Source organism: Equus caballus, chromosome 1 (genome assembly GCF_041296265.1).
Source record: "Equus caballus isolate H_3958 breed thoroughbred chromosome 1, TB-T2T, whole genome shotgun sequence".
NCBI lineage: Eukaryota > Metazoa > Chordata > Mammalia > Perissodactyla > Equidae > Equus > Equus caballus.
The window spans coordinates 143,044,675-143,070,729 of NC_091684.1; the positions used below are offsets into that span (position 1 = coordinate 143,044,675).

Consider the following 26,055-nt stretch of genomic DNA (forward strand, 5'->3'; position numbering starts at 1 on the left):
AGTACCTGATTTGTCATTCACTTTCACTTTGCAAATTCAAACAGGGCCTGAATGTATGCACTCATCTATGGCTTGTGACAGAAATTTTATGTTTTCCCCATGCTTAGTCTTTACATTGTCTAACGCTCCCCTAATCTCCTCCTGAATTACCTACAGATAGTGTAATAGTGCTCTTTTGTCACTACTTTTTTTGAAAGATAGTCTTTTTCACAGGTTGCCTGATTTCTTTGTCTTAAAGATTCATATCTTCTGTTGAACTATGTAGCCTGTATCCAAATGCAACATTTGACTTTTTTTTGAAAACACTTTTAAATTTTTTCTTATTTCTTATTTTGAGTACCTCTTCTCACTAACATTTCAACTCTTACAACTTCCATAGGACACAATGGGGTTAGTTCCATTTAAAAAAATATCTCAAAACTAAAGACGAACACAACAAGCACTTGAATTAACAATATTATGCCTGAGTCTGAAATGAACTCAGAATATTGGTGGCTAAGAATTGATTTGCTTTTGCTGAAGCTTTGTAGTCATGAAAATTTTAAAGTAGAAAGTTCAGTGATAAAATGAAAATAGTATCTAACATTTTCTTGATATGGTTTGCTGGGTACTGTCAGTTCTGAGGAAAATACTATTATCTTCAATTTATGTCAGGAAATTGAGGCATAGACAGGTTAAATAAATTGTGTGAGTTCTACTTATCATGAAAAATTAAAAAAGCACATTAATTGTCTTTGCCAAGAGAATAAAGAAGTTAAATGTTATTTTATGTAGAATATTAAGTAATCATGTATGTATTTTTTACCCATTACATTTCCACCTGCTAAAAATGGATTGGTAAGCTTGATAAAAGATAGTTATGGCTGAGGTATAACTGAGACCTTTGATAGTTTTGTGGGCAAATGTAGACCTATTCCCTTACTGTTTATTTAATATCTAGTTGTTAAAGGGAACTTATATAACTTAGTTTGAACTGAGTTGTTGTTAATCAAACCAGTTCTTTTTACTATAAAATTCAACTCTTTTAATTTCTCTTTTAGATTATTTCAGTTTTTGTTATGCTGAGAGGCTTGCAGTATTTACTACCAATTCACAATATTTTAAATTTTAAGTGGGAAAACTATTAAAGTTTACTTATTCACGGAGTGAGAAGATAGAAACTAAATTACTTATCCCCTTTATTCTATTTGTCCTTCTGTTTTCTGCTTTTTGGTTATTTATCTATATTTCACTGAAAATTGGACAAATACAAGGGACAGGAGAAAATCAAGTCAGGATTTGTTGAGAAAAGAGGATGAAATGAGATTCGAGGACTATCTATTTTTACTTATGTTCTGCCCGCTCCCGACGTCCACTCTTAGCAAGCCAGCAATGTATATGAATTCTGAAATATGATTGTTTTAAACTAATACTTTTGAGTGGTGGAAGCATCTTCCTTTCAGGGAACTTTTCATTTTATACGTCTGTAGGTCCAGTGGCTCCTAACTTAAAAATTTGCAAGACATATTGCTCAGAAAAATGTTACTTGAAACCTTTACTATATTCCTAACAGAATGGAGCCCCATCAAAATGGAAATAAATTTTCCAGTAAGTGTGGAAAGTAATTTTATGGTGGGACTACATTAACCAAATCATGCTGAGCATCATTTCAGAAGGAACTGGCTTTCTTGACTGTTTCTGACCTAATGCAGTGTTAAAAAAATTTAACCAGTATTCTTACCTGGTTACACCTGAAAATGAAGAGGGCATTTATTCTTTAATTAAATTTTTAAATTTTTATTTTTTAGGTGATTCGATCAGGGCAAAAATTAAGGAAAAAGTCTGCTGACACAGGCGAGAAACGTGGAGGCTGGTTTAGTGGGTTTTGGGGTAAGAAGGAATCTAGGAAAAAGGATGAAGAATCTTTGATTCCTGAAAGTAAGTTCCAAGTCAGATAATTTATTGATAAGAAAAAATATATAAATTGTATTTCAGCCAGTTAGTTGGATTTTATTTCATAATACTTTTGAAATAAAAGTGGCTCAGAGTAGTAAACATATACGTAAGCAAATACATCAGGCTGGGATATTTCTGTTTGTCTAAGTAAAATAAAACTGATATTTTTGAGAAAAATTATTTGTGTGAAATTTAAAAAGTTGGAAGTCTCAACATTTAACACTCCTTACTGTTATTTTTACACGGATATTTAATTACACGTCACTTAATTTTTAAAATACGTAGGGAATTCTGAAATGAGACCTAATTTCCTTGATGGTGTCTCCTTGCCTTTTCTTGACCTAAGCAAGCAAATACACGATGTTTTTTTTAACTAGTCAAAGTAGATTATTAGTGAAAATTCCCTAGCTGCTTTTGCTTTCGCATTTGTGTCTATTGATTTTAGGGCACTTGCTAGTTTGCTTTGATTTTTTGATTGTATCTGTAAAACTGGAGGAATTGATTTATTAAAATATTGTCTTTTCTTTGTAGCTATTGATGACCTTATGACTCCAGAGGAAAAAGATAAGCTCTTCACTGCTATTGGTTATAGTGAGAGCACCCACGACCTAACTTTACCCAAGCAGGTAATTATTTAGGTGGTCTAAGAGGTATTTTGTTTCATTTTACAGTCATGTACCGCCTAACAACATTTTGGTCAGTGATGGACTGCACATCTGACGGTGGTCCCATAAGAATTATATCATATAGCCTAGGTGTGTATATATCATATAGCCTAGCCTAGTAGGCTATACCATCTAGGTTGGTGTAAGTGTACTCTGTGATATTCACACAATGATAAAATCGCCTAGTGACGCATTTCTCAGAACCTATCCCCGTCGTTAAGTGACGCATGACTGTACTGTATTATCTTGAACTGGGTTAAGCAACTTATTGATTTTTAGAGTGGGCTAATAAAAATATGTTATCATTTATTTCTGCTTTACTATTTCTTATGTGTTTCCAGTTAGAGCTTACCAGTTAAAAAAACTCTCTTCAACTTTAGATTTAGTCACTTTAGTGAGTGCTGGAATAACCTGATAAAAACTGCTTATAATAGAATTAAATTAAATCTCTAAAAATTTTATCTTTAAAATAAGTGTTTTTATTGTGAAATGTAACTTATATAAAAGAGTGAACAAAACGAAAATGTATTGCTAATTTGATTTCTCACAAAGTGAACAGCGATATAATTACTATCAAGGTTAAAATATAGACCTTGCTATAGATATGGCATTGTTGTGAGATCCATCCTGTTCTTTCACTGGATGTGTTTTGCTCATTTTCATGGCTGTGTAGGATTTGATCATTTGAAAATACCACAACTTATTTATTCATACTTTGTTGATGGGCATTTGGATTGTTTCTGTTTTTTGGTTGTTACATTGCAGTTAACTTCTTGTAAATGTCTTTTAGTGTGCATATGTAAGATTTTCTGCTCAGTATATTCTCAGGAGTGGTGGTGCTGTGTCATAGGATAGGAGTTATTTTTTTTTAAAGATTGTATTTGCCTCTTTTGACCATTTTTAACTTAAAGTTTATTTTTGTCTGATATAGGTATCGCTACCTCTGTTTTTTTGGTTACTGTTTGCTTGAAATATCTTTTTCCATTCCTTCACTCTCAGTCTATGTGTGTCTTTAAAGCTAAAGTGAGTCTCTTGTAGGCAGCATATCATTGGACCTTATTTTTTTTAATCCATTTTGCCATTCTGTGTCTTTTGATTGGAGAGTTTAATCCATTCACATTTAAAGTAATTAATGATAAATAAGGACTTACTATTGCCATTTCGTTGTTTTCTAGATCCTTTGTTTCTTGCTTCCTCTCCTGCTGTCTTCCTGTGTGGTTTGATAAGAATCATCTCCCTCGTACTCTGTCCTACCTCCAGTCTTGACCTATCAATTTTTGGGTCAAGATTTTTTTTCTCAGTGTCTTGTTAACTCTCCAAGGTCATCAAGCAGATGTTCTTTGTATTTTGTCCATTTTTTGAGCCAGAGAATTGGTCTCAATTAGTTTGCATTAGTGAAAGTGGCTGACTTGAATCTTTATGCCACAAAATATTTTATTGTTTCATTTTTATTACCTTTATAACAAAGAAAAATGAATTTTCAATGCTTTGTAAATGTTCTATTTGAGCAACAAATTTTATATTGAATTTTCTAATCTTCTTTTTTACAGTGAGCATATTGATGTCAAAACCTACCATATTGTTTTTTGGATCACTTTATAATTCAAGAAATTTAAATAAGAAATTATTAAAGAAAGTATTAATTATGTTAAAATTTTTCATTTATTCTTTTTGTTCAGTATGTTGCACATATAATGACACTGAAGTTAGTAAGCACCTCTGTTACAATAAGAGAGAACAAAAATATTCCAGAAATACTAAAAATTCAGATAATTGGCCTGGGCACCCAAGTATCTCAGCGACCAGGAGCACAAGCACTTAAGTAAGTTTTAAAACACTTATTATTTTAATTTTTATTTCTAGATATAACTTTAGGCCAAAAAAAGTAGTGTTATTTGGGATAAAATAACTGATTAATAGTAGTCCTTTTCTGATTTCTTTTTCTTATGTGTGTCAAGATAATCTTTTTATATTTGAATTTGTTTTGTTATGGAGCTGTATGAGGAGCTCATCATTTGTTCTACCCTCCCTTCTTTCCATCACAAATACTTACTGGATACTGTTTCATTGATAAATTTGATACTATGAAGGCTGTACATAGGAACAATAAGTTTCTATTTTCAAAAAGTTTATGCTGTAGTTGATAAGAGGACACACAAAAAGTTAGTAATTTAAGAACTGTATAACATGTTAGAGAGCTCATGGGTGAGAAGGTCCTGTAAGTTAAATCCCTATGGTTAATGCTACACAAGCTCAGTTGTGGAAGAGAATGACTTGGGCTGGGAGAATGGGGGCTTAGGCTAGCTGAATGGAAAGGACTAGGAGAAGCAGGGATGAGCTAGGAGAGTGTTCAGGGTGGCATGAAATAGGGAGATGAGTTCCATGAGTTAAGTATAGCTTGTATTCATGCCACAATGATCAGGACTTCTGCAGTGTTCTGGAGTTGGCCAAAGTGGGTTTTTCATGTAGATGAGGAGGAGTTAAGAATAAAAGAACAAAACAAAATGAAAAACACCAGATTGTGCAGGTAATTGAATCCTGGGGTAAGGAGTTTGGGCTTCAGCTCAGGGTAATGGGCATGGTCCTCACTCTCAAAGGAGTTTTTTAAAAGGAAAACTTGTATTTTAATGCATTCCATTACAGAAGATCTTAGTTATATAACTTCTTTTTTCCTCATTGGATTGTAGGGTAGAAGCAAAATTAGAACACTGGTATATAACAGGTCTGAGACAGCAGGATATTGTACCATCACTTGTGGCTTCAATTGGTGATACTGCATCATCCTTGCTTAAAATTGAATTTGAAACCAATCCAGAGAATAGTACTGCTGACCAGACTCTGATTGTTCAGTCTCAGCCTGTGGAAGTCATCTATGATGCTGTAAGTGCAAGGAGAAAGTGAATCTTTATTAAACCCATTTTAGACTGCCGACATAGGGTTTTCTTATTTTTCCTCTTTCATATTTAATATTTATTTGCTTAGAAGCTAAGTTTACTAATACTTTTTTCTTGTTTTAAAAACAGTACATGTTTAGCAGTCAATTTCGATTTTTCATATGCTACCAATTTTTTTCTACTGTAAAGTTAAAGCGTATTTATCTGTGCTTATGCTAAATTAAAAAATAATCTAATATACTATTAAAAAAGTCTGTGTTTATTGTACCAACTACTCCCAAATAGTTACACACTGACCTCTTGCTTCTGTTCTTTTTTGCTTATTCTCCTTTTTCCCCTTACTGTTTGGAACCAATTCCAAACGTTGGAATTCCAAACGTAAAGAGCTTTAGGAGTAATTAAAATAATTTTAAATACTGTTTACATGAGAAAAAAGCATTGGCATTAGGGTGTTATTGAAAATGCTGGCTGAAGTTCTGTATCTATGGTTCTGTCTTTTATTCAGATTCTCTTAACTCATCTCAAGCTGGCCAGCAGGGTGGGCCAGGTTCACTACTTATTGAATCACTCTTGGGTTGGCCTACCTTGTTGTTGAGATCTGTGATTTATTTTTGCTTTGCAGTTTAGAACTGGATTCACAGTGTGGGTGGGAGGCATTATATAGATTCCAGAGCTCATTGTATTCTGATTGTTAAAAAATTTTAAGTTGTGGAAATACGTATAACATAATTTACCATCTTAGCCATTTTTAAGTGTATAGTTCAGTAGTATCAGGTACATTCACACTGTTGTACGTCCATTCTCCAGAACTCATCCCATCTTGCAAAATGTCTGGTTTTTTGAGTCTAAGTTTTGGATGTAGGTAAAAGCTGAAGAGCTTTCCTCTTTCCTCTCTAAACCTCAAAGTGCAGGGGAATCCAATTGGAGTATAGAGAAGTCGAGTACCACTTCTGGGTAATCAGGCTAAAACTAGAAGTAGCGTCCATACATGAACGTGATACCATAGAACGTATTAAGTTCATCTTAATGATCTGCACACGTTTGTTCCCTCTCCAGTAAGCTTCCTTGGACTATTCCTTTTTTCAGGTTCTCTTTCACTCCAGCCGGAGATGCAGTAGGGCAGAATACTTTTGGAGGTATCTCCTCAGTTCAAAGCCATAGTTATTTAGAACTTGACTAAAACTTTAAAATTTATAATATAGACAGTACTGTGTATAACTTGCTTATATTTTAAATTATTTTACAGAAAACCATCAATGCAGTGGTTGAATTCTTTCAGTCAGATAAGGGATTAGATCTTGAGCAAATAAAATCAGCTACATTGATGAAGCTGGAAGAAATTAAAGAGAGAACAGCTACAGGTAAATAATTTGCATAAGCATCAACTAAACTCTCAAAATTTTGTCTATTCTAAAGTAAATATTGTATTTAAAATAGTATAGATCTCTTTTTTCCATTGTTTTAAATTCAGACTCTATTATACAGTGGAGTTGCATTGTGTGTACATGGGTTACCTGATATCAAATATACCTGCTAGACTTGGTGAGAGAATTATATGGGGGCACAATTGATTCTTTTTGCCATTACTTTCAAGAACCTGTGCCTCAGGGTGAGCTTGAGATGGAAAACATCCCTCTGTCTCAGATCTTAAGAAACTGTTCACCATACTGCATGTGAATCTAGTTTTAAGATATATACTTTTGTTCAACGTGGCCTCTGAACTCAAGCCAACTACTTTATCTCATTTCTTAACTAAAGAAATAATGGATTCTCTCTTTGGATAAAATACTAGCTATGTCGAGTTTAATGTACTGTGTGATGATGTGATTGTTTCCCATTGACTGTGTGCAACTTCACTGTACATGCAGAATTGAGAATCTAATCTGTGAGAAGAACTGACGCTCCTCCATAATACTTCTCAAGTGATATTCTTACTCTCGTTGTTAATGATATGGTTACATATTTCAACTTGACTGTTGAATGTTTGATTATTTCTTTCTTCTTTAGGACTTACACATATTATTGAAACACGAAAAGTCCTTGATTTAAGGATAAATCTGAAGCCTTCTTATCTAATAGTTCCACAGACAGGTTTTCACCACAAAAAGTCAAATCTTCTCATTTTAGATTTTGGTACATTTCAGGTAGGTATATATGCACTTTCGTCTGCAAAATTTTGCTCAGCTTGGGCTAGTTATCTGATAGTTTGCTGTTTTTCCCTCAGAGTTCACTTAAACTAAACCTAGACTTATTTCTTCTTAAGAAATATTAAGAATTAAGTATTTGGTCAAACCTAGCCTAGATTGAGTATTTTATATGTATTTTATGGCTATTGAAAAAACAAACAAAACCCTGAAATTTTCTGTAATAGTAGATAATTTGATGTTGAGGACTGGATTACTGCTGTATTTTCCTAATTGGAAAGAAGGACTCCTTGTTTTCAAGTACTATGAAGTTTCCAGACTTTAACTACAGTGTTATTTGTTAATTTATATATTTTGACAATAGGAAATTATACACATGTGAATATATGTTTGTTAAACCACTGTCAGCAACTAAGTAGACTAAGAGAACTTTAAAGTTTTGGGTGTTGTACCTCTTAGAAATCCAAGCCTCTGAGAAAAAGTGAAGATATCAAAAAATATGGTTCTGAGTTGATCCTTGCTTTCTTTGTGAAGAGGGAAAAGGAAGTAGAAGCTGAATTCTAATGGTCTAATTATTCTGGTGATGTAGCCGGGAGAGTTTAGGATAGTAGTAGGGGATCTGAGCCATAAATGGTGGTAACTCTTGAGAGTCAGGAAGAGTTGCGTGTGTAGACAGTTTATTTGAGGTAAAAGGCTGTGTAACTGATTTCCTAATTAATGCAAATGTACTGAGCACCTATTACCCAAACATATTAGAGATGTATGCTGAAATACTATATTCCTAATAAAATATTTGCAAATAATTATCAGAAAATTAAGCAAGATGTGAATTCATTAAGGGCAATGTTCTCATTTTATTTAGATTTTAAGAAAACACAACTGAAGTAGTTGAGGTATATACTTTCTGTTTAAAAAATTGAAATTTTTTTCTCTACTTTAGCTTAATAGTAAAGATCAAGGTTTGCAGAAGACTAGTAATTCATCTCTGGAAGAAATAATGGATAAAGCATATGACAAGTTTGATGTTGAAATAAAAAGTGTGCAACTACTTTTTGCAAGAGCAGGTAAACTGTTGCTCAATTTTTAGGATCCTGAAATTACGTTGACTAGCTTTGGTAAATAAATGTGTATGTGTGTATGTATATCAGTGCAGACAACATTTTGAACACATATCCTGTTGGTCACTTAATACAGCCAAATAGGAGCCTATCAGTGCAGATCGTTGCTACAGGTAAAAATAGAGAGAAAAATTTCGCTATTTATCTTAGGGTACTTAGCACCATTTGAATCTAAGTCCAGTCGTTGTCTATATTTTTTTAAGGTGACTGTCAAACTGCTCAGAACATAAAATAGAAGTTGCAGTTGGCTCAAGTTCCTCTCTCCTAATACTTTTGGGATGTCTCACTGTTGTTTTCCATTGCTGCCTTTATTTTTAAATATTTTACTGTATTAGCATAATCTTTATTTCAGTAGTATTACGTCTTCTACTTTTATAGATATCTGAGAAGTATAAATATAGTCTTAAAGCCCTAAAGGTAATTAATTTTTTTCCAAAAGCATTGTTGTTTTCTACTGCTTAAGTAAAGATCGGTAGTTCTCTATATTTTAGTTTCCAGAAGCAATAAATATTTGCTAAATATCCTTGAGTATATCACTTTGTGGTAGTTCGTTAAGGAAAGACGTAATCTCTGTCTGCAGAGTGTATACTCTAGTAGGAGTGATGAGATTTATTAAAATGTAAATATGTAATGCTCTATTTAGTTTTCATATATTAGGAGCCTATTAATTCCTTGAAGGGAAGTACTTACACAGATCATTAAAACTGCTTTTTCTTTTCTATATACTTAAGAATAGTTTGAATTATAAGTGGTAAAAGATGTTTATTCATTGTCATCCATTAAGATCTGTGTAGGATTCTTTTAGTCATTGGAAAGTCTGTCTTTGGGACCTTTTTATTTGGAGGACAGTTATTATTATACTTTTTTGTCATAAAATCTTCCATGATAAAACTCATTTTTGCTTTAGAATTATGTGTTAAACTAGTGTAATTGCATCTGGAACCCCAGAAACCTCTTTTTTCCCTCTGTCATTTTTTTCCTTTTTTCACTGCAACCACCCACCTCGGTTGTTAATTCTGGAATCAAGGCAATAAATTGCTAGGTTTTTTCTGTTTACTTTAAAGTGCAAGATATTATATAAACATCCTCCAAATATTTAGAATTACTTTTATATCACAGTCATTGACTTCTGTCAATCTGTATTAAAAAGATGTTGATCATTTAACTTGTATGCTGAAAGAAGTAAAAATTGGTATTCATTGAATATGTTTAACTATTTTCTGAGTAGTTTTCCACAGAACATCTGATAATCTAAAAAAGATTATTTAATAAATAAAACTAGTCATTTAATTAAAAACATTTTTTTTCAGAGGAAAACTGGAAAAAGTGTCGATTTCAGCATCCATCAACTATGCATATATTGCAACCCATGGATATTCATGTTGAGTTGTCCAAGGCAATGGTAGAAAAAGACATTAGAATGGCCAGGTAATGTATGAGTTTCCTTTATATTATAAAATCAACAAAGTAAAATATATCTGTACCAGTTACTGGATTTTGAGTAAGCAAAGCTATATTTCTGAAGGACAGAAAAAAATGAGTATCTGATAGTGGAAACACATTTTTAAGAAAATATTTATTTGAATTATATTACCTCTCTTATTTCAGAAGTATTTAAACTTTTACATTCTGTAGAGTTGATTATCTGTGTTTTTGAATGGATCAAATCTAAAGTTCAATGTTGGTAAAATAAAATCTTCAAAAATTAGAGGCTCTTTTGATTATGAAACAATATAAAGTCTTGAGAATAATCTAAAGGAATGAAATGTAGAAACTGAATTTTAAATTTAAGTAGATAATTATGAAATATACTGCATTCTTAGAAACAGCCTTATGGAAGTATTATTGACATTCAGTAAGCTACATCTATTTAAAGCGCACAACTTGATAACTTTTGCTATATGTGTGTATATATGAAACCATCACCATAGTCAAGATAATGAACACATCCCTAAATGAATCATCCCCGAAAGTCCTTTTGTCTTCTCTCCTTCCCATCCCTGCTTGCTAACTTCTGTCCCTTCAGTCCCTGGACAACATTGATCTTCTTTCTAACTCTAGAGATTTGTTAGAATTTTCTATAAATAGAATCAGATAGTTTCAACTCTTTTTTATTTGGCTTCTTTGATTTAGCATAATTAATTTGAGATTTATTCATGTTGTGTATATCAGTAGTTCATTGATACTCTTTGTCAGATGGATGTTAACCCAACTTTGCATTACTGGGTAAACCTCATTTGGTAATGATGTTTTATTTTTTAAAATTATTGTTGTATTTGGTTTGCTAAAATTTTATTCTGAAGTTTTATATCTCTGTAATTTATGGGGGATATTTGTGCTTTTATTTTCGTGTTTTGTTATCAGAGTATCAGGGTAGTGTTCACCTCATGGAATGAGTTTTCTGGAGGAAGTTGTATAGAATTGGTATCATTGCTTCTTTATATGTTTAGTAGAATTCACCAGTGAAGCCATCTGAGCCTGGAGTTTTTTGGGGGAAGAGTTTTTAACTACAAATTCAATTTCTTTAACTTAAATTTAATTTCTTAAATAGATATGGGGCTATTCAGATTATCTGGTTTTTTTGAGTGATCTTTGGTAGTTTGTCTTTCAAGGAAGGAATTTGTCCATCTTAGTTGTTGAGTTTATTGTCATAAAATTGTTCATAATATCTCCATATTACCTTTCTAATACATATAGAATCTGTAATGATGCTCTCTCTCTCACTCTTGATATTTGAAATTTATGCCTTTTCTGATCAGTCTGGCTAGAGACTTATCCATTTTATCAGTCTTTTTCTGAAACAATCAGCTTTTGATTTCAATTATTTTCTCTATTGTTTTCCATTTTTTATTTCAATGATTTCCACTCTCATGTTTATCACTGCTTTTTTTCTTCTACTTACTTTGGGTTTTTCTTGCTTTACTTTCCTAGTTTCTTTCTTTTTTTTTGTGAGGAAGATTAGCTCTGAACTAACATCTGTTGCCAATCTTCCTCTTCTCCTTGAGGAAGATTGTCACTGAACTAACATCTGTACTAGAGTTCCTCTATTTTGTATGTGGGTCACCCCCACAGCATGGCTTGATGAGTGGTGTATAGGTTTGTGCCCAGGATCCAAACCTGCAGACCCTGGGCCATGGAAGCAGAGCATGTGAACTTAGCCACTATGCCGCCGGGCCAGCCCCTCTTTCCCAGTTTCTTAAGGTGGAAGCTGAGACCATTGATTTTGAGACCTTTCTTCTTTTCTGTATAGGCATTTAGTGTTATAAATTTCCCTTGAAATACTGCTTTACCATACCCCACACATTTTGAAACTATTAAGGCAATAAGCTTATTTGTATTTGTGGGATTTTCCTCATTTGTTTCTTATCTTTCAACTCACCTTAGTTGACTGATATCTAGTGTCTTTGAAATCATTTTTTCATGTATTTTGTCTGGTTTTTTTAGTTATTTCGAGTGGCAGGGTTAATCTAGTCCCTCTGTGATGCTTTTAGTTTTATGTAACATTTCAGAAGTAGTAAGGAAGCATCTTAGATTTTTATGGTGCTTTTCAATTTACAAAGTACTTTTATAGAAAGTTCAATCTTTTGAGGTACGAAAAGCCGGTTGGCCTCTTTTGGATATTAGTGGTTTGTGCATTATACAGAAACCATTCTTCATCTCGTTGTTAGGATCTGTCAACTTGGAGTTCTTCACAACTTAGGAAGTCAAAGATAAACAACAACCTAAAAGAGCTTTATGAGCAGCAAACAGCTGTCACAAAGCTGTTAAGACAAGCAAACCGGGGCCGGCTCCATGGCCTAGTGGTTAAGTTCTCGCACTCCACTGCGAGGGCCCAGGGTTCCCTGGGCGCGGACATGGCACCGCTCGTCAGGCCACGTTGAGGTGGCGTCCCACATCCCACAACTAGAAGGACCTGCAACTAGGATATACAACTATGTACATGGGGGGTTTGGGGAGATAAAGCAGAAAAAAAAAGATTGGCAACAGTTGTTAGCCCAGGTGCCAATCTTTAAAAAAAAAAAAAAAAAAGACAAGCAAACCTAGGCAGTTATATTGAGTAGGGAAGCAGAATGGAAGCAGCTGCCGAAAAGCAAGCAGCAATGAAAGCACAACAGTGATTCAGCAGTAAAACAAATGTCCTCGTGGAGCTTGTATTTTCATCAGAGGAGACATAAAGGAAACAAATATACATATGATGTATCAGGTGCTGACAAAGTGCTGTAAAAGGAAACAAAGCAAGGGGAGAGGATAGAGAGTAATGGGGTAGATAGTCTCTGATGTTTATGATCAGAAATCTTTGATACCAGGAAATAGTTAAGGTATATGTAGTGTTTTTGATTTTAAAAAGTAAACAATTATGTTTGAAAATATTTTCATAAAAGTTGCTTAACTTTTAAAGGTTTTGCGGCCTAAGAAGGATATATTTAAGTTATCTGGAAACTTGGCTTACATAGAACTTCCCATTCCCTGATAGTGTTGACTAAATGAGGCATTAATGTAATTAGATTAAAACATGTCCAGAGTAACTTTGACTCTTCAGTGTAGTCTCTTCTCCAATCCATGCATTCCCCCTCCCTTAATATAGAGAAGTTGGACCTTAAAACCTTACAGTGAATTGTATTTTTAGATTTAAAGTATCAGGAGGGCTTCCTTTGATGCATGTGAGAATTTCTGACAAGAAGATGAGAGATGTGCTATGTTTGATTAACAGCATACCCTTGCCACAGATATCATCAGCACCGTCTCCAGAGAGACAGGTAAATGAGTATAATAAAATGCTAAATCTCTGTACATTTGTATGTATAGTGAGTTCTTTTTCATCTTTTTTTGAGCTGTTTTGTTTTTCAGTATTTTTAAGGGCCAGTTTCATTTATTTGATACACTTTTGAAGTTTAATGTTGTTGATTCTGTACAAAACTGCATATGGCATTGAGTAAATAAGGATTGTAGCCTATTTTCACTACTGTTTTAGAGTGGTGGTAGAAAGTCAGTTTCAGGGAACAAAGGGAACAAAAATACATAAATGAAAGGAAAAAATGTCTTTCAAATTTATGAACTGTATTTTAAATAAAATTTGGTATAGAAATCTTTAAAATGTTGCAAAATAAAATGGTATAAAATTTTCTTGTACGTTAGACTTAAAAGTTCTAGATCACTTTAATTGAAATTGATCTTTAGAACATAAAATAAATGTTAGATTTCCACTTACTTTGAAATGAAATTTGAGAGAGCCAACTAATGCTGTTACCGTTTTTCAGGAACCTGTAATAAAGATGCACAGTTAATGTTGTCAGAGATAGCAACCAAATGACACACAATGATAAATAGACTTACCTACTAGAGTAGTACATATTTCTGCCCTTGTAAATGCAGGTGGTAGTCGTAATAATTAGTAAACTACAACCAACCATTGGTTAACTGATTACATAATGTGCTTCGATGGAAGATTTGTCTGTTGTGTGTATATGTGTCTTTCTGTCTGTCTGTATCCTCTGTTACTTTATTTCTCTCAATTATGTACATTTAATCCTGGTAAATCAGTATGTTAAGCAAACTTTTGTATTCTTCGCTAGGTGTCCTCAATTCCTATTATTTCCGATAGGACTAAAGGCCTACTTGGCACTTCACTGTTGCTAGATGGAGTGGAATCAGGTAAGGAAAGTAAAATGTTCTTTATTAAACAAAGCCTATAAATTGGTATATAGAGATAAAATTTTCAGAATATAAAGGAATTTTTAAAATATTTTAGTAATATACTGATTTTAGTTCTAATTGTGCTACTAACCAGTAGTGTGACTTTGAGTCACTTATTTTTTTTGAGCTTAGTTTCTTCATTTGAATGAAAAGATTTTTGTGATTGACAGTGCTTAAGATTGTAAATAAGCTACTATGTCTATCTGATCTTTTTTTTCTAGTTCTGGCCTAACTGATCTCTTTTAATTTTGAACTAGAATGTAAGCTTCATGAGGACAAGGATCACATCTGTCCTGGTCACTCTGGTGTCCTTAGTGGCTGGTACAGACTGATATATGATAGATGATGCTCAATAAGTATTTTATTGAATACTGAATGAATGAACTAAAGTGAAAAACAATCAGAGCTATTAAAAAAAATAGTAGGTGGTTTGATTTTGTATATGATCATCATGTACCAGGTTGAGTCACTGTGGACTTAGAAAAACATTGAAACTATATTCTGATTATAAATATGAACATTATATCTAATAAATGAAGTTTACTTTTGAGAGATTTGAGTGGTTATGCAGTTTTCATTGGATGTTGTCTCATGTCAAATGAATTTCTTTAGAGTCTGATGATGAATATTTTGATGCTGAAGATGGAGACACCCAGCCCGGTAAAAGTAAGAAAGGATCTGAACTAAAAAAAGCTGCAGAGGCACCAAATGAGGAGCTCATTAATCTTCTACTAAAGTTTGAAATTAAAGAGGTATGTGTACTTGTTTTGCAGGTAAGTAAATATATTCTTGTTACCACTATCTTTGTAAACTATCTCATGCTAGACCCAAACTTTAAATACATTAAAAATATCGTACTCTTATCTTCCCTACTGCCCAGTATACACACATACAGACACATATCAGTTCCAAGAAAATGAAACTTTATTTTGTAAAAATTGACATGAGTGATCTATAGCATATCTAATCTATTCTGGAAAAGCTCAAGACTCTTAATTAGAATTTTCTTTTCTGTAGAAAATTTCTATGATGTGTTTACTTTAATGTTTTGTTGTTTTTTACTTTTAAGCTAAATAATATTGCTCACTGTCATGTTTATAATTTGGAAAAATATAGGCAACTAAATTTCCAACATGTGTTTGTGGTCATTAAAATGTAATAAAAGGAAAAATTGACGTGGAAAGATGTTCACAATATATCATTATTTGGAAAAAAAGATTACAATATCAAGAACATTATGAGTCCATTTAAAATTAAACACACACTTATTTTTTTTCTTTGATAACTGACAGTGTTCATCTCTAGTGGGATTATAAAGTTTTTTATTTTTGCTTGTTTGCTTTTCCATATATTGTAAATTTTTTGATAATGAATATGCATTGCTTTGATAATAAAGCACAAAAGGTATAAAAGGGAGATGTTTCTTATTGACTACTGCAGATCCCAATGTGAGATCATGTCCTAAAATACAATGTCAGAAATACCAGATTTTAGTTGTGTGTACAGATCTAGGTATTGTTGGTGTTTGTTTTAAAACAGATAGGTTCTCTACATTTAGTCTGCTTTGAGTTCTCTCTTTCTCTCACACACTCCTCTAAAATATCAGAAAATACCTTGACTCTAACTTCAAAATATATTCAAATGGTTGCTCTTCCCTTCCACTGCTACTGCACTAAGTCACCATCATCTCTTGCCTGGACTATTGCAGTATCCTCTTAACTGTCTCTCTGCTTCCATGAGGTACTCTGTTATTCACATAGTAGCCAGGGTGATCTTTTTAAAGTCAAAGTCAGATCATGTTGTTGCTCTGTTCACAACCCTCCACTGGCATCCCATCTCACTCAGGATAAAAGGCTGAGTCCTTCCCATGGCCTACAGGTCACCCCATGTGACTTCTTTGGCTTTATCTTCAGTTCAATTCAATTCATCTTTCATCTTCAATTCACTTCTCAATGTTGCTCATTCTGTTCTAGCCATATTTCATTGATTTCTTCAGTAAATATTTATCAAGTGCCATTGTGCACCAGGCGTTCTTTTAGATACTGGAGCCACAGCAGTGAGCACAGTTCTTGCCTCACGGAGTTTTCACTTACCTTTTGTTCTTCCTTGTATGTACCAAAGCACAGTCTTTGTGCTTGCTGTTTCCTTTGCCTTGAGCACTCTTCCCGCATGACTTGATTCTTTACTTCCTTCAGATGTTTGCTCAAATGCCATCTTATTACAAGATAGCAACTTTCACTTTCCCCCACTCTTCCTAGAATGTAAGTTCTATGAAGGCGAGGACTTTGTCCTGGTCACTTTGATGTCCTTAGTGGCTGGCAGAGCTTCATACAAGGTAGATGATGCCCAATAAATATTTTATTAAATATTGAAAGAATGAACTAAAGTGATAATCAGAATCATCTGAGAAAAAAAATAGTAGTACTGTTTGAAATATTTTTCCTAATTTGACTTTTTGTCATTCCAAAGTTTTAAGTGTTTTTGCAGTGAAATTTTAAATGCTTTTGTAGTGAAATTTATCAGTTTTTCTTTATCCTAATTTTAGTGTATGTTTAGAAAATTCTCCTCCATTACAAAGCTATTTATGCACAAGTTTATATATTATTTTATGATTTCATTGCTTTCACTTAAATCATTATTCATCTGAAATTTTTTTGTCTATCAATTCTGTACTGAGTATCTTGCTGCACTCTTTTATTGTTTCTGTTTTCCAGTTGACACTCCTGGTTTCTGAATTACATAATTATGTCACTGCTAATAATATTAATTTTTGTTTTTTTTCCAGCATTTATATTGTTCTGGTTACTACTGCTGCCTAAGAGGTTACCCCAAAATGTAGTAGCTCAAAACAACAATTTTATTTTGCTTGGAGTTTTGTAGGTTGGGATTTCTGGAAGGGCCCAACTTGGTAATTTTTGTGTATAGTCTTTCACGTGGTTGCAGTCAGGTTTGACTGGAGCTACAGTGACCTGAAGTCTCAGAGGGGCTTAGAAGTGACTCACTCTTAAGGCTGACAGTTGATTCTTGCTGATGGCTGGAAGCTCAGTTGGGACTGTTGACTGAAATACCTGCTCATGGCTTCCTGAGCATGGCAGTCTCAGGGTAGTTGAGCTTTCTACATGGCAACTAGCTTGCCCGAGAGTGAGCATTCCCAGGTGGAAGTTTTATGGCCTTCTTTGGCATTAGAAGTCATTATAAGATCACTTCCTCTGTAGTCTATTGATTGAAGTAGTCACAAACCTGTCCAAATTCAAAGGGAGGAGGCAAAGACCTCCATCTCTTGATGCAGTATCAAAGAACTTGCATGTTTAAAAAATTGCCACATATGTGTTTTATTTTTCATTGGCTAAATATACTGGTTATCATTTCCACAATAAATTTAAATAGTAGTATAATAGTGAACGTCCTTGTCTTACTTTTTACTTTCATGAGAATGCTTCTTTTATCACCAAACGTGATTTTTGTTTTGAGATATAGGTTTAAGAAAATCATATTAAGGAAGAATCCATACATTCCTGTTTTTACTAAATTAAAAAAAGTAAATCAATAAAGTTGTAAAATTTCATTGTGATTTTTATTTAGATGTAATGTTCTCAATAATAGAATTTGAGATACTTTCCAATCATAGTAAATAACTTAATGATAGTAGAGAAGTATGAGCAAAATTTGTACTATTCTCATGATGATGTGTATGAAGATTTTTTTTAATAGTGAGTATGATTCAAACTACTTATCAACCTTTCATTGGCTGTTCTAATTCTTTTAGGTGGTTTTGGAATTTACGAAACAAGAGAAAGAAGAAAATACAATTCTAGTGTTTAATGTTACTCAGTTAGGAACAGAGGCTACAGTGAGAACATTTGATTTAACTGCTGTATCTTATTTAAAGAAAATCAGCTTGGACTACCATGAAATTCAAGGTAATAGCCATAAAAATAGAAATAATAGCTAATAATAAATATAATATTACTTTGAGTATCAGAAACACTTTCATTTGTGTAATAATGTTTATAATAAATAATAGCACTGTACTAAGCATTTTACAAATAACTCTTTTAATCCTTATCACAATGATATGAAATGGGCCATGTTCTTGTCTCCAGTTTACATATGAAGAAACTAAGGCATGAATTGGTATGTAACTTACCCAAGGTCACACTGCTGGTTAGTGGCCGAACCATGATTAACACTGGAAGTGTGGTCGTAGGGTCTGCATTCTTAACTACTGTGATCTGCTGCCTCGGAGAATCCATATAAATCTCCTTTACATAGGGAGTATTATTCTCATTTTACAAACAGAGAAAGGTTAAATAAGAAAGATTAAGTGACTTACTCAAGACCATTCATCTTAGGAGTGGCAAAACCTAGAATTTATCTCTGGTCTTATAATGTTGAAGTTCTTGTTCTTTCTATTGAATAGTGTTCATATATCAGAAGCAGCACCAGCTTGTAAAAATAAAAATAGTGGGACATAAAATTCATTCTTTTAGAGCTCTTATAGTTTATTTGTTTCAGTGTACATCTTGTGTGCTCATTAGATATTTGAGGAATGAAGGAATGAGTAAATCTACAGTAATTAAAATTGCCTAATATTTTAGTCAAATATAAAGATCTAGTTTTTGGGTTTTTTTTTAATAGTTGAAACTAAAATAAACTTCAGTTTAGAACAAAAATATTTTGTGTTAGTAAGTTTCTGTAAGTACTGGGTTAAGATGGAATTTACATCAGTGTATTGAGGGGGAAAAATAAATAATAAATTTGCTAGGCTTTTTTTTTTCCTGTGGGGAAGGTTTTGACCTTGAAGGTGAAGGGAAAATTCTGAGATGTCTCAGAAGCAGGAGTTAGAGAACAGCAAATAATAAACTATGGATAAAACGGTGGGTAAATCGCTTCTGTCTCCACAGCTTCTCAAAGCAGTTCCTTGGTACCTCTACATAAGGATATAGAGGACTTCTGGTAGGAGCTGTTGGTTTTAAATTAAAAAGAAATTAGTTCTCCCTCTTTTAAGAAAAATCTTTCCTCTTCCGTGTAAGCCTTCTCTGTTAGTCTACACAAAGGAAAATGATTTAAATTTCTTTAATGTGAATGAAAGATTTGTTCATAGAATTTTATGGCTCAGCAAGATATTTCATATTTTTATGGTCCAGTCTCCTTGTTATATAGTTGAGAAAGCTGAAGTTAAATAGCTTTTGGTAAGGGTAGAGATAAGCTAGAATTCATATTTCCTAATTCTTACACCTGTAGCTGTCTGCTGTCCTACAAATGCACATATGGCCTTAAAAGTATCTAGAGAAGTTTTGATTATTTTTGAACACAGATATAAAATCAAATGAAAATAAATATGCATGTTTTTAAATAACTTGGATGCCAAAGGTAAGTTAAGGATTTGGATTGGTTTGTTTCTTCACCAGTGATGCCCTTAGTATTTAATAGCCATGGAAATATATTCCGGTAGTCTTTTAAAGCTTAAATAACAAAATTTTTTAAAAAGAAAAAGACACTCCCCCGACATGTCCGCCTGAGTTTCTCCACCAGCAACATGGCCGCTGCCTGAGAGGAGAACCGGGCTGCCGCCGCCTCTGCAGCCCGCAGCTACCTGGGTCGTTGCTGCCGCCTCCTCGCAGGCCTTGCAGAAAGATCAGGTCCGAGAACTGTGCGGCTGGCTCCCCCCTAGGATGGCAAATGAAGAGGATGACCCAGTCGTACAGGAGATCGACGTGTACTTGGCCAAAAGTCTGGCAGAGAAGCTCTATCTGTTTCAGTACCCTGTGCACCCAGCCTCGATGACCTAAGATGACATTCTGTACCTCTCAGCCAAGATCAAGCCCAAGCAGCAGAAGGTAGAGCTTGAGATGGCCGTCGACATCCTGAATCACAACTGTTGTCGCAGCAAAGGGGAGCAGATTGCACTGAATGTGGGTGGCGCCTGTGCCAATGAGACCAGCACATGTTCCTAGAAGCTGATGGACAGCAGACGTTCGGCTCCTCCCAGACCACCAGTAACACGTCCTGTTACGCTGCTGCGCTCTACAGGCAAGGTGAGCTCCACCTGACACCTTTACATGGCATCCTGCAGCTGCAGCCCAGCTTCTCCTACCTGGACAAGGCAGATGCCAAGCACCGAGAGAGGGAGGCAGCCAGTGAGGCGAGAGACTCTTCACAGGCCAAGGCAGAAGAAGATGTGAAGCAGATCACGGTCCGGTTCTCCCTGCCCGAGTCGGAACAGGCCTGCCAGCGTCGTGTGCAGTCCTACAAGTTCCTGCAGAAGAAGCATGTCAGAGAACCCTGGGTCCACCTGCACTACTATGGCCTGAGGGACAACCGCTCTGAGCACGAGCGCCAGTACCTGCTGTGCCAGGGCTCCAGCGGGGTTGAGAACATGGAGCTCGTCAAGTTACCGAGTGAGTACCTCATAATGCTGATGCCCCCCCAGCCAGGAGCAGGAGAAAGACAAACCTGTGGCCCCCAGCAATGTCCTGTCCAGGGCCCAGCTATGCACCCTGCCTCTGGCTGATCAGATCAAGGTCCTGATGAAGAATGTGAAGGTCATGCCTTTTGCCAACTTGATGAATCTCCTAGGCCCCTCCCTCGACTCTGTGGCTGTTCTGCGTGGCATCCAGAAGGTGGCTATGTTAGTCCAAGGAAACTGGGTGGTGAAGAGTGGCATCCTGTACCCCAAGGACTCCTCCAGCCCTCACAGTGGCGTGCCTGCCGAGGTGCTCTGCAGGGGCCGAGACTTTGTTATGTGGAAGTTCACGCAGAGCTGGTGGGTGGTAAGGAAAGAGGTGGCAATGGTGACTAAACTCAGTGCAGAGGATGTGAAGGACTTTCTGGAGCACGTGGCGGTAGTGAGGATCAGCAAAGGCTGGGAGTTCATACTGCCTTACGATGGAGAGTTCGTCAAGAAGCATCCGGATGTGGTCCAGTGGCAGCACATGCTGTGGATGGGCATCCAGGCCAAGCCAGAAAATGTTTATAATTTTGTGAAGGAAACTATGCCAAAGAAACCAGATGGACAATCAGGGCCTGCTGGGCTGTTCTCTGGGGACCAGCGGGTCCAAGTAGCCAAGAGCAAGGCCCAGCAGAACCACGCATTGCTGGAACAGGAGCTGCAGCGGAGGAAGGAACAGATCCAGGCATCCACGGTCCTGCCTGGTATTCGGATCAAGGAGGAGCCCATGAGCGAGGAAGGAGAGGAAGAGGAAGAGCGGGAAGTGGAGGAAGACGAGGAGCCCATGGACACCTCACCCAGTCATGGCCTCCACAATAGGCTGGCCAGTGGGCTGCCTGCGGGCAGGCAGCAGGCGGGGACAGCTTCAGCGGGCACCCGCCCCCAGGCTGTGCCAACACCCCTGTGGCCCAGGAACTGAGGGCCTTCGTGGAGGCCACCTTTCAGAGATAGTTTGTGCTCACACTGAGCAAACTCAAGCGTCTCTTCAACCTGCACTTGGTCAGCCTGCCCCATGGCCACATGGTCTTCAGTGGCATCTTGGACGGCATGCTGCAGGATACGATGCTGGCCGCCGGTTGCAAGCAGATACTGTTGCCTTTTCCCCCACAGACTGCTGCTTCTTCGGATGAGCAGAAGGTGTTCGCCCTCTGGGAGTCTGGAGACGTGAGTGGTCAGCATCGACAGGTTTTGCTTGAAATTTTTTCCAAAAACTACCGGGTACTCCGGAACATGATCCAGTCTTGGTTGACTCAAGAGTGTGGAGAAGATCTAAGTAAACAGGAGGTGGATAAAGTGCTACAGGGCTGCTGTGTAAGCTGTGGTGGCATGTGGTACCTTAAAGGGACGGTGCAGTCTTGACAATAGTTGCAAACCACTAACCCAACAAATCCAAGCCCAAGGAAAGAAGGCAGAGGCAGCAGAGGTGGAACTAAATTCGTGATTGCTTCAGAAGATATGGAGCAAGAGGAACTGACAGTCTCGTGGCCCGGGGCATTGCACTGTCCAGTGGACAGAGGGGATCATACTCAGCCAGTGACAGGATCACCTTAAGTTACATTGCTCTCAGAAGAGACCAGCTGGGACCTTCTTTCAATACAATTTGAAAATTCCTGCTGTATTTTGCTTACTATTTGGTTTCATTCTCATAATAGAGCGTATACTGAAAAAAAATAAAAATAAAAAAAATAAATAAATAAAAAGAAAAAGACATCCAGAAGATTCCAAACTTAAAAAAAGAGCAATGTATTTGAAATACTTTTTTTCTTTTTATTTAATCTAGGATCCAAAAAGAAGCCCCTTCACTTGATTAGCTCTTCTGACAAACCTGGATTAGATCTCTTAAAAGTGGAGTATATTAAGGTAAGGGCCATAGAATGTTTATATACGTATTGTATACTCTGGACTATCCTCTTGAAGGAAAAAGATGATAGTAGATTACTAAAGGCTCTGGATGTGTATCATAGGTCTTAATCTTAGTGATGTCTACTGTTTCTCTTTCCATTTGTACACCTTCTTTTCCTTTGACTTAAGTACAGGACTAGGACTATTACAAAGCCACCAAGCTTCTTGTCCCCAAAGATGGAAGTCTGGGATGAAGTAAGACCTACTCCTATCTTCTGGGGCATATGCACCTACCTACACTCATTGTTTATGAGTCAGAAGGGATACATATACATCAAAAGGGATAAAGTCAAATTGGATTGGGTTCAGAGGAGAACTGCCAGGATTGGGAAGGGACTGAAAAATATATCATATGAGAAACTCTGAGGGAACTGATGGTGTTTAGCTTGATTCAAGACTAGTTGATTTGTTTAATCATTCAAAAACTATTTATTGTAAGGTTCTGTTAGGCACTTGGGATACAGAGATGAAAAATATTCCCTTTTTTTCAAGGAAATTATAGACTAGTAGGAAGATAGGCAAGTAAACAACAATTAAAATTTAATGTGATTGATTCTCTAATAAAGAAGAGCACAACATTATGGGATCAGGGAGGCAGGGAAACTAGCCTAGCTAGAAATCTTCTCACAAGAGGTAAAACTGAATTTATTCTGTACATTCCCAAGGAACAGAACTTGAACCAATGGGTAATTATGATGAGAGAGAGATTTTTGACTCAGTGTGAAGAACTCATTAAATCAAAGTTCTCTAAAGATTGAATTTGTAAGAAAATGTGGTTTCTTTCACTGGGGATATCTTAAAATAGACTTATCAAAGACTTTATAAACAGATTCAAGGTTAGGGCTAGATGACCTTTAAATTTTCCAATCTTTAAAATTTCCAATCAGAGCTTATAGTTCTGATCTCTAGCTGCAGTTTCCCAGAAATGAATGTTGCCATGGTCTCCTGTATTTGAAGAGAAGAACAAATTTGCACTATTATGATAAATAAATAATTTGAATGTAACTTTAAAATAAGATAATAAAATTTAATATATGATGTATATACAATAGAATTCTAACAATATAAATAAATTAATGAGATCATAAATAAGTGATTTATTTACTTTGGTCTTAATTCTTTCTTTAGAACTTTTGTTTCTTTTTTTTAGGCTGATAAGAATGGACCTAGTTTCCAAACTACTTTTGAAAAAACTGAACAAACATTTAAGGTAAGAAATTCTATTAAAAGAATATCTCATATGTGAAAATAACCTACTCTGGAAGTCTCCAGTATCCTTTGAGGAATATTGACTGAGTAATTTGATGAAATAATCAAGAACCAATGAAAGTTATAAATGACCCTCACAGATCCCTGCCATGTTCTATGTTTATGATTTGACATCATAAAGCTGTTGTTTTGACTTAGTGTAGCACGTCCAATTTATTTCTAAAGAAAAGAATGCTATAGATGAGAGAACCTTGATTTACAAAGAACCAACAGATTTCTAAACAAACCAAACTCAATGCTGTGGTTGAATGCAGGACTGAGAAAGTCTATGAAATGTATATGAAAAAATGTATATGAAAAGTATATGAAATGTGAGGAGAGATGTTGATTTCTTCTGGAGCCGTACTAAGGTAGTCGTGTAGAGGAAGAAGAGGCAAAATGTCGTTGTGGGTTACATTAAAAAAAAAAAGAGAGAGAAATGAGTTTTAGGTTAGACTTTGAGAGATGGGAGAATCTGTTGAATATTGTGACCCTTCCTTTTTGTAATTTTGTGTCCACTTAGTGTTTTCAGGCAATGAAAAGAAATTCTTTTCTATAAAGAAAGATCTTTTTAAAATTTTAATTCACTATTAGAAAACCACATATTCTTGAAAGCAACTTGTGTTTCTATTTTAGCTTTCTGCAGTCATTGTTTTAAAAAATGTAATACTTTTTTCCTGTAAGTTTTATATTCTTTGTTTTTAAATGATAGGACCATTATTGTGGTTTTGAAGATTATTTAGTAACTAAGAACTCGCTCGTAATTGTAGTTTTTACATTTAAATCTCATGAATGTCACTTTTGAAATCATTTCTTGACATAGTCGTAACACATAGTGATTCTGAAGTTTCATGTTCTAACTTATATATCATGATAAATAGTCCATTGAACATCCAAAAAACCATATATATATTGAATATCAGGATGGCCATGACAAGCAGGTTAGAGGCTCCACGATAATTATGCTTGGGAAATGGAGTAATTAGGTTACTTTGATACTCAAATGAACCGCTGAAGTGTGTAAGTGTAATTTACTCTCCATTTATGACCTGTTTAAGGAGTCTGGGTTGTGAATCTTCCTCCCTTCTCTTTTCCTTCCAAGCTGTGGAAGGCAGTGATGTAAGCCTAGCTGGGAGGCTTTTGGGTCCATCATGGGGACTACTAGTGTAGTAGGCCTGAGAAACTGATTTTCCTTTTTAAACGTTTCTAGGTGGCGTTTTCATCTTTAAATCTGTTGATGCAGACACAAGCTCTTCTCTCTTCTATTAATTACCTGACAACCATTATTCCATCAGATGGCCAAAACATAGGTGATACTAAGGAAGTACAAATTTCAACTGAAAATCAACAAAAAAATTCGGCTCTGCAGAAAGGTATGAAAAACACTTTTTGTTGGGGCTGGCCACGTGGCCGAGTGGTTAAGTTCGCGCGCTCCGCTGCAGGCGGCCCAGTGTTTCGTTGGTTCAGATCCTGGGCGCGGACATGGCACTGCTCATCAGACCACACTGAGGCAGCGTCCCACATGCCACAACTAGAAGAACCCACAACGAAGAATACACAACTATGTACCGGGGGGCTTTGGGGAGAAAAAGGAAAAAATAAAATCTTTAAAAAAAAAAACAAAAAACACTTTTTGTTTCTTGTTAGCAAAGGTTTTAGGATTCTAGAGCTAAATGGAGAATCTTAGAGATTATCTAGTTCAGTCATTTACCTGCCATTTCCCCCAGTTCTGTCCTTTTCTTTAAACTAAATCATACGCAGGTGCCAGATATCTAAGGCAAATGTAATAAATACTGTTGTTTTAAAAATCGTCTGTTTTTGTTCTTGTTTTGGTGGTGGTGAGGGGATGCCTTTAGGTGAGTGATAGGGGAAGAAGACCTGTATTTACTCTGAGCTCTTCGCTCTCAGTGCCTCTTGAGGGGCTCCATAGAGGGTTAGTCTGCCCTTTCATTTTACAAATAAGGAAAGCAAGACACAAAGACATGAGGCTAGGGGTAGCATCTA

At 35.6% G+C, this 26,055-nt stretch overlaps 1 protein-coding gene and 1 pseudogene across 6 annotated transcripts in view; both read left to right on the forward strand.

Moving 5' to 3' along the window:
• VPS13C (vacuolar protein sorting 13 homolog C) overlaps window positions 1-26,055 on the forward strand; it is a 170,788-nt gene that overhangs the window by 54,738 nt on the left and 89,995 nt on the right. For all 6 annotated transcript variants that reach the window (XR_011426108.1, XR_011426104.1, XR_011426105.1 and 3 more), the window contains 15 exons: window positions 1,788-1,917; window positions 2,467-2,561; window positions 4,280-4,422; window positions 5,288-5,480; window positions 6,741-6,855; window positions 7,502-7,638; window positions 8,579-8,702; window positions 10,067-10,184; window positions 13,384-13,513; window positions 14,330-14,408; window positions 15,063-15,202; window positions 18,217-18,370; window positions 22,682-22,761; window positions 23,954-24,013; window positions 25,262-25,424. Coding sequence is in view for 3 of the 6 variants with exons in the window: in XM_023616352.2 (XP_023472120.2) it covers window positions 1,788-1,917; window positions 2,467-2,561; window positions 4,280-4,422; window positions 5,288-5,480; window positions 6,741-6,855; window positions 7,502-7,638; window positions 8,579-8,702; window positions 10,067-10,184; window positions 13,384-13,513; window positions 14,330-14,408; window positions 15,063-15,202; window positions 18,217-18,370; window positions 22,682-22,761; window positions 23,954-24,013; window positions 25,262-25,424 (1,861 nt within the window). In the remaining 3 variants the exon portion in view is untranslated. The remainder of the gene's footprint in view (window positions 1-1,787; window positions 1,918-2,466; window positions 2,562-4,279; window positions 4,423-5,287; window positions 5,481-6,740; window positions 6,856-7,501; window positions 7,639-8,578; window positions 8,703-10,066; window positions 10,185-13,383; window positions 13,514-14,329; window positions 14,409-15,062; window positions 15,203-18,216; window positions 18,371-22,681; window positions 22,762-23,953; window positions 24,014-25,261; window positions 25,425-26,055) is intronic.
• LOC100054226 (DNA-directed RNA polymerase III subunit RPC5 pseudogene) lies at window positions 19,980-22,400 on the forward strand (annotated as a pseudogene).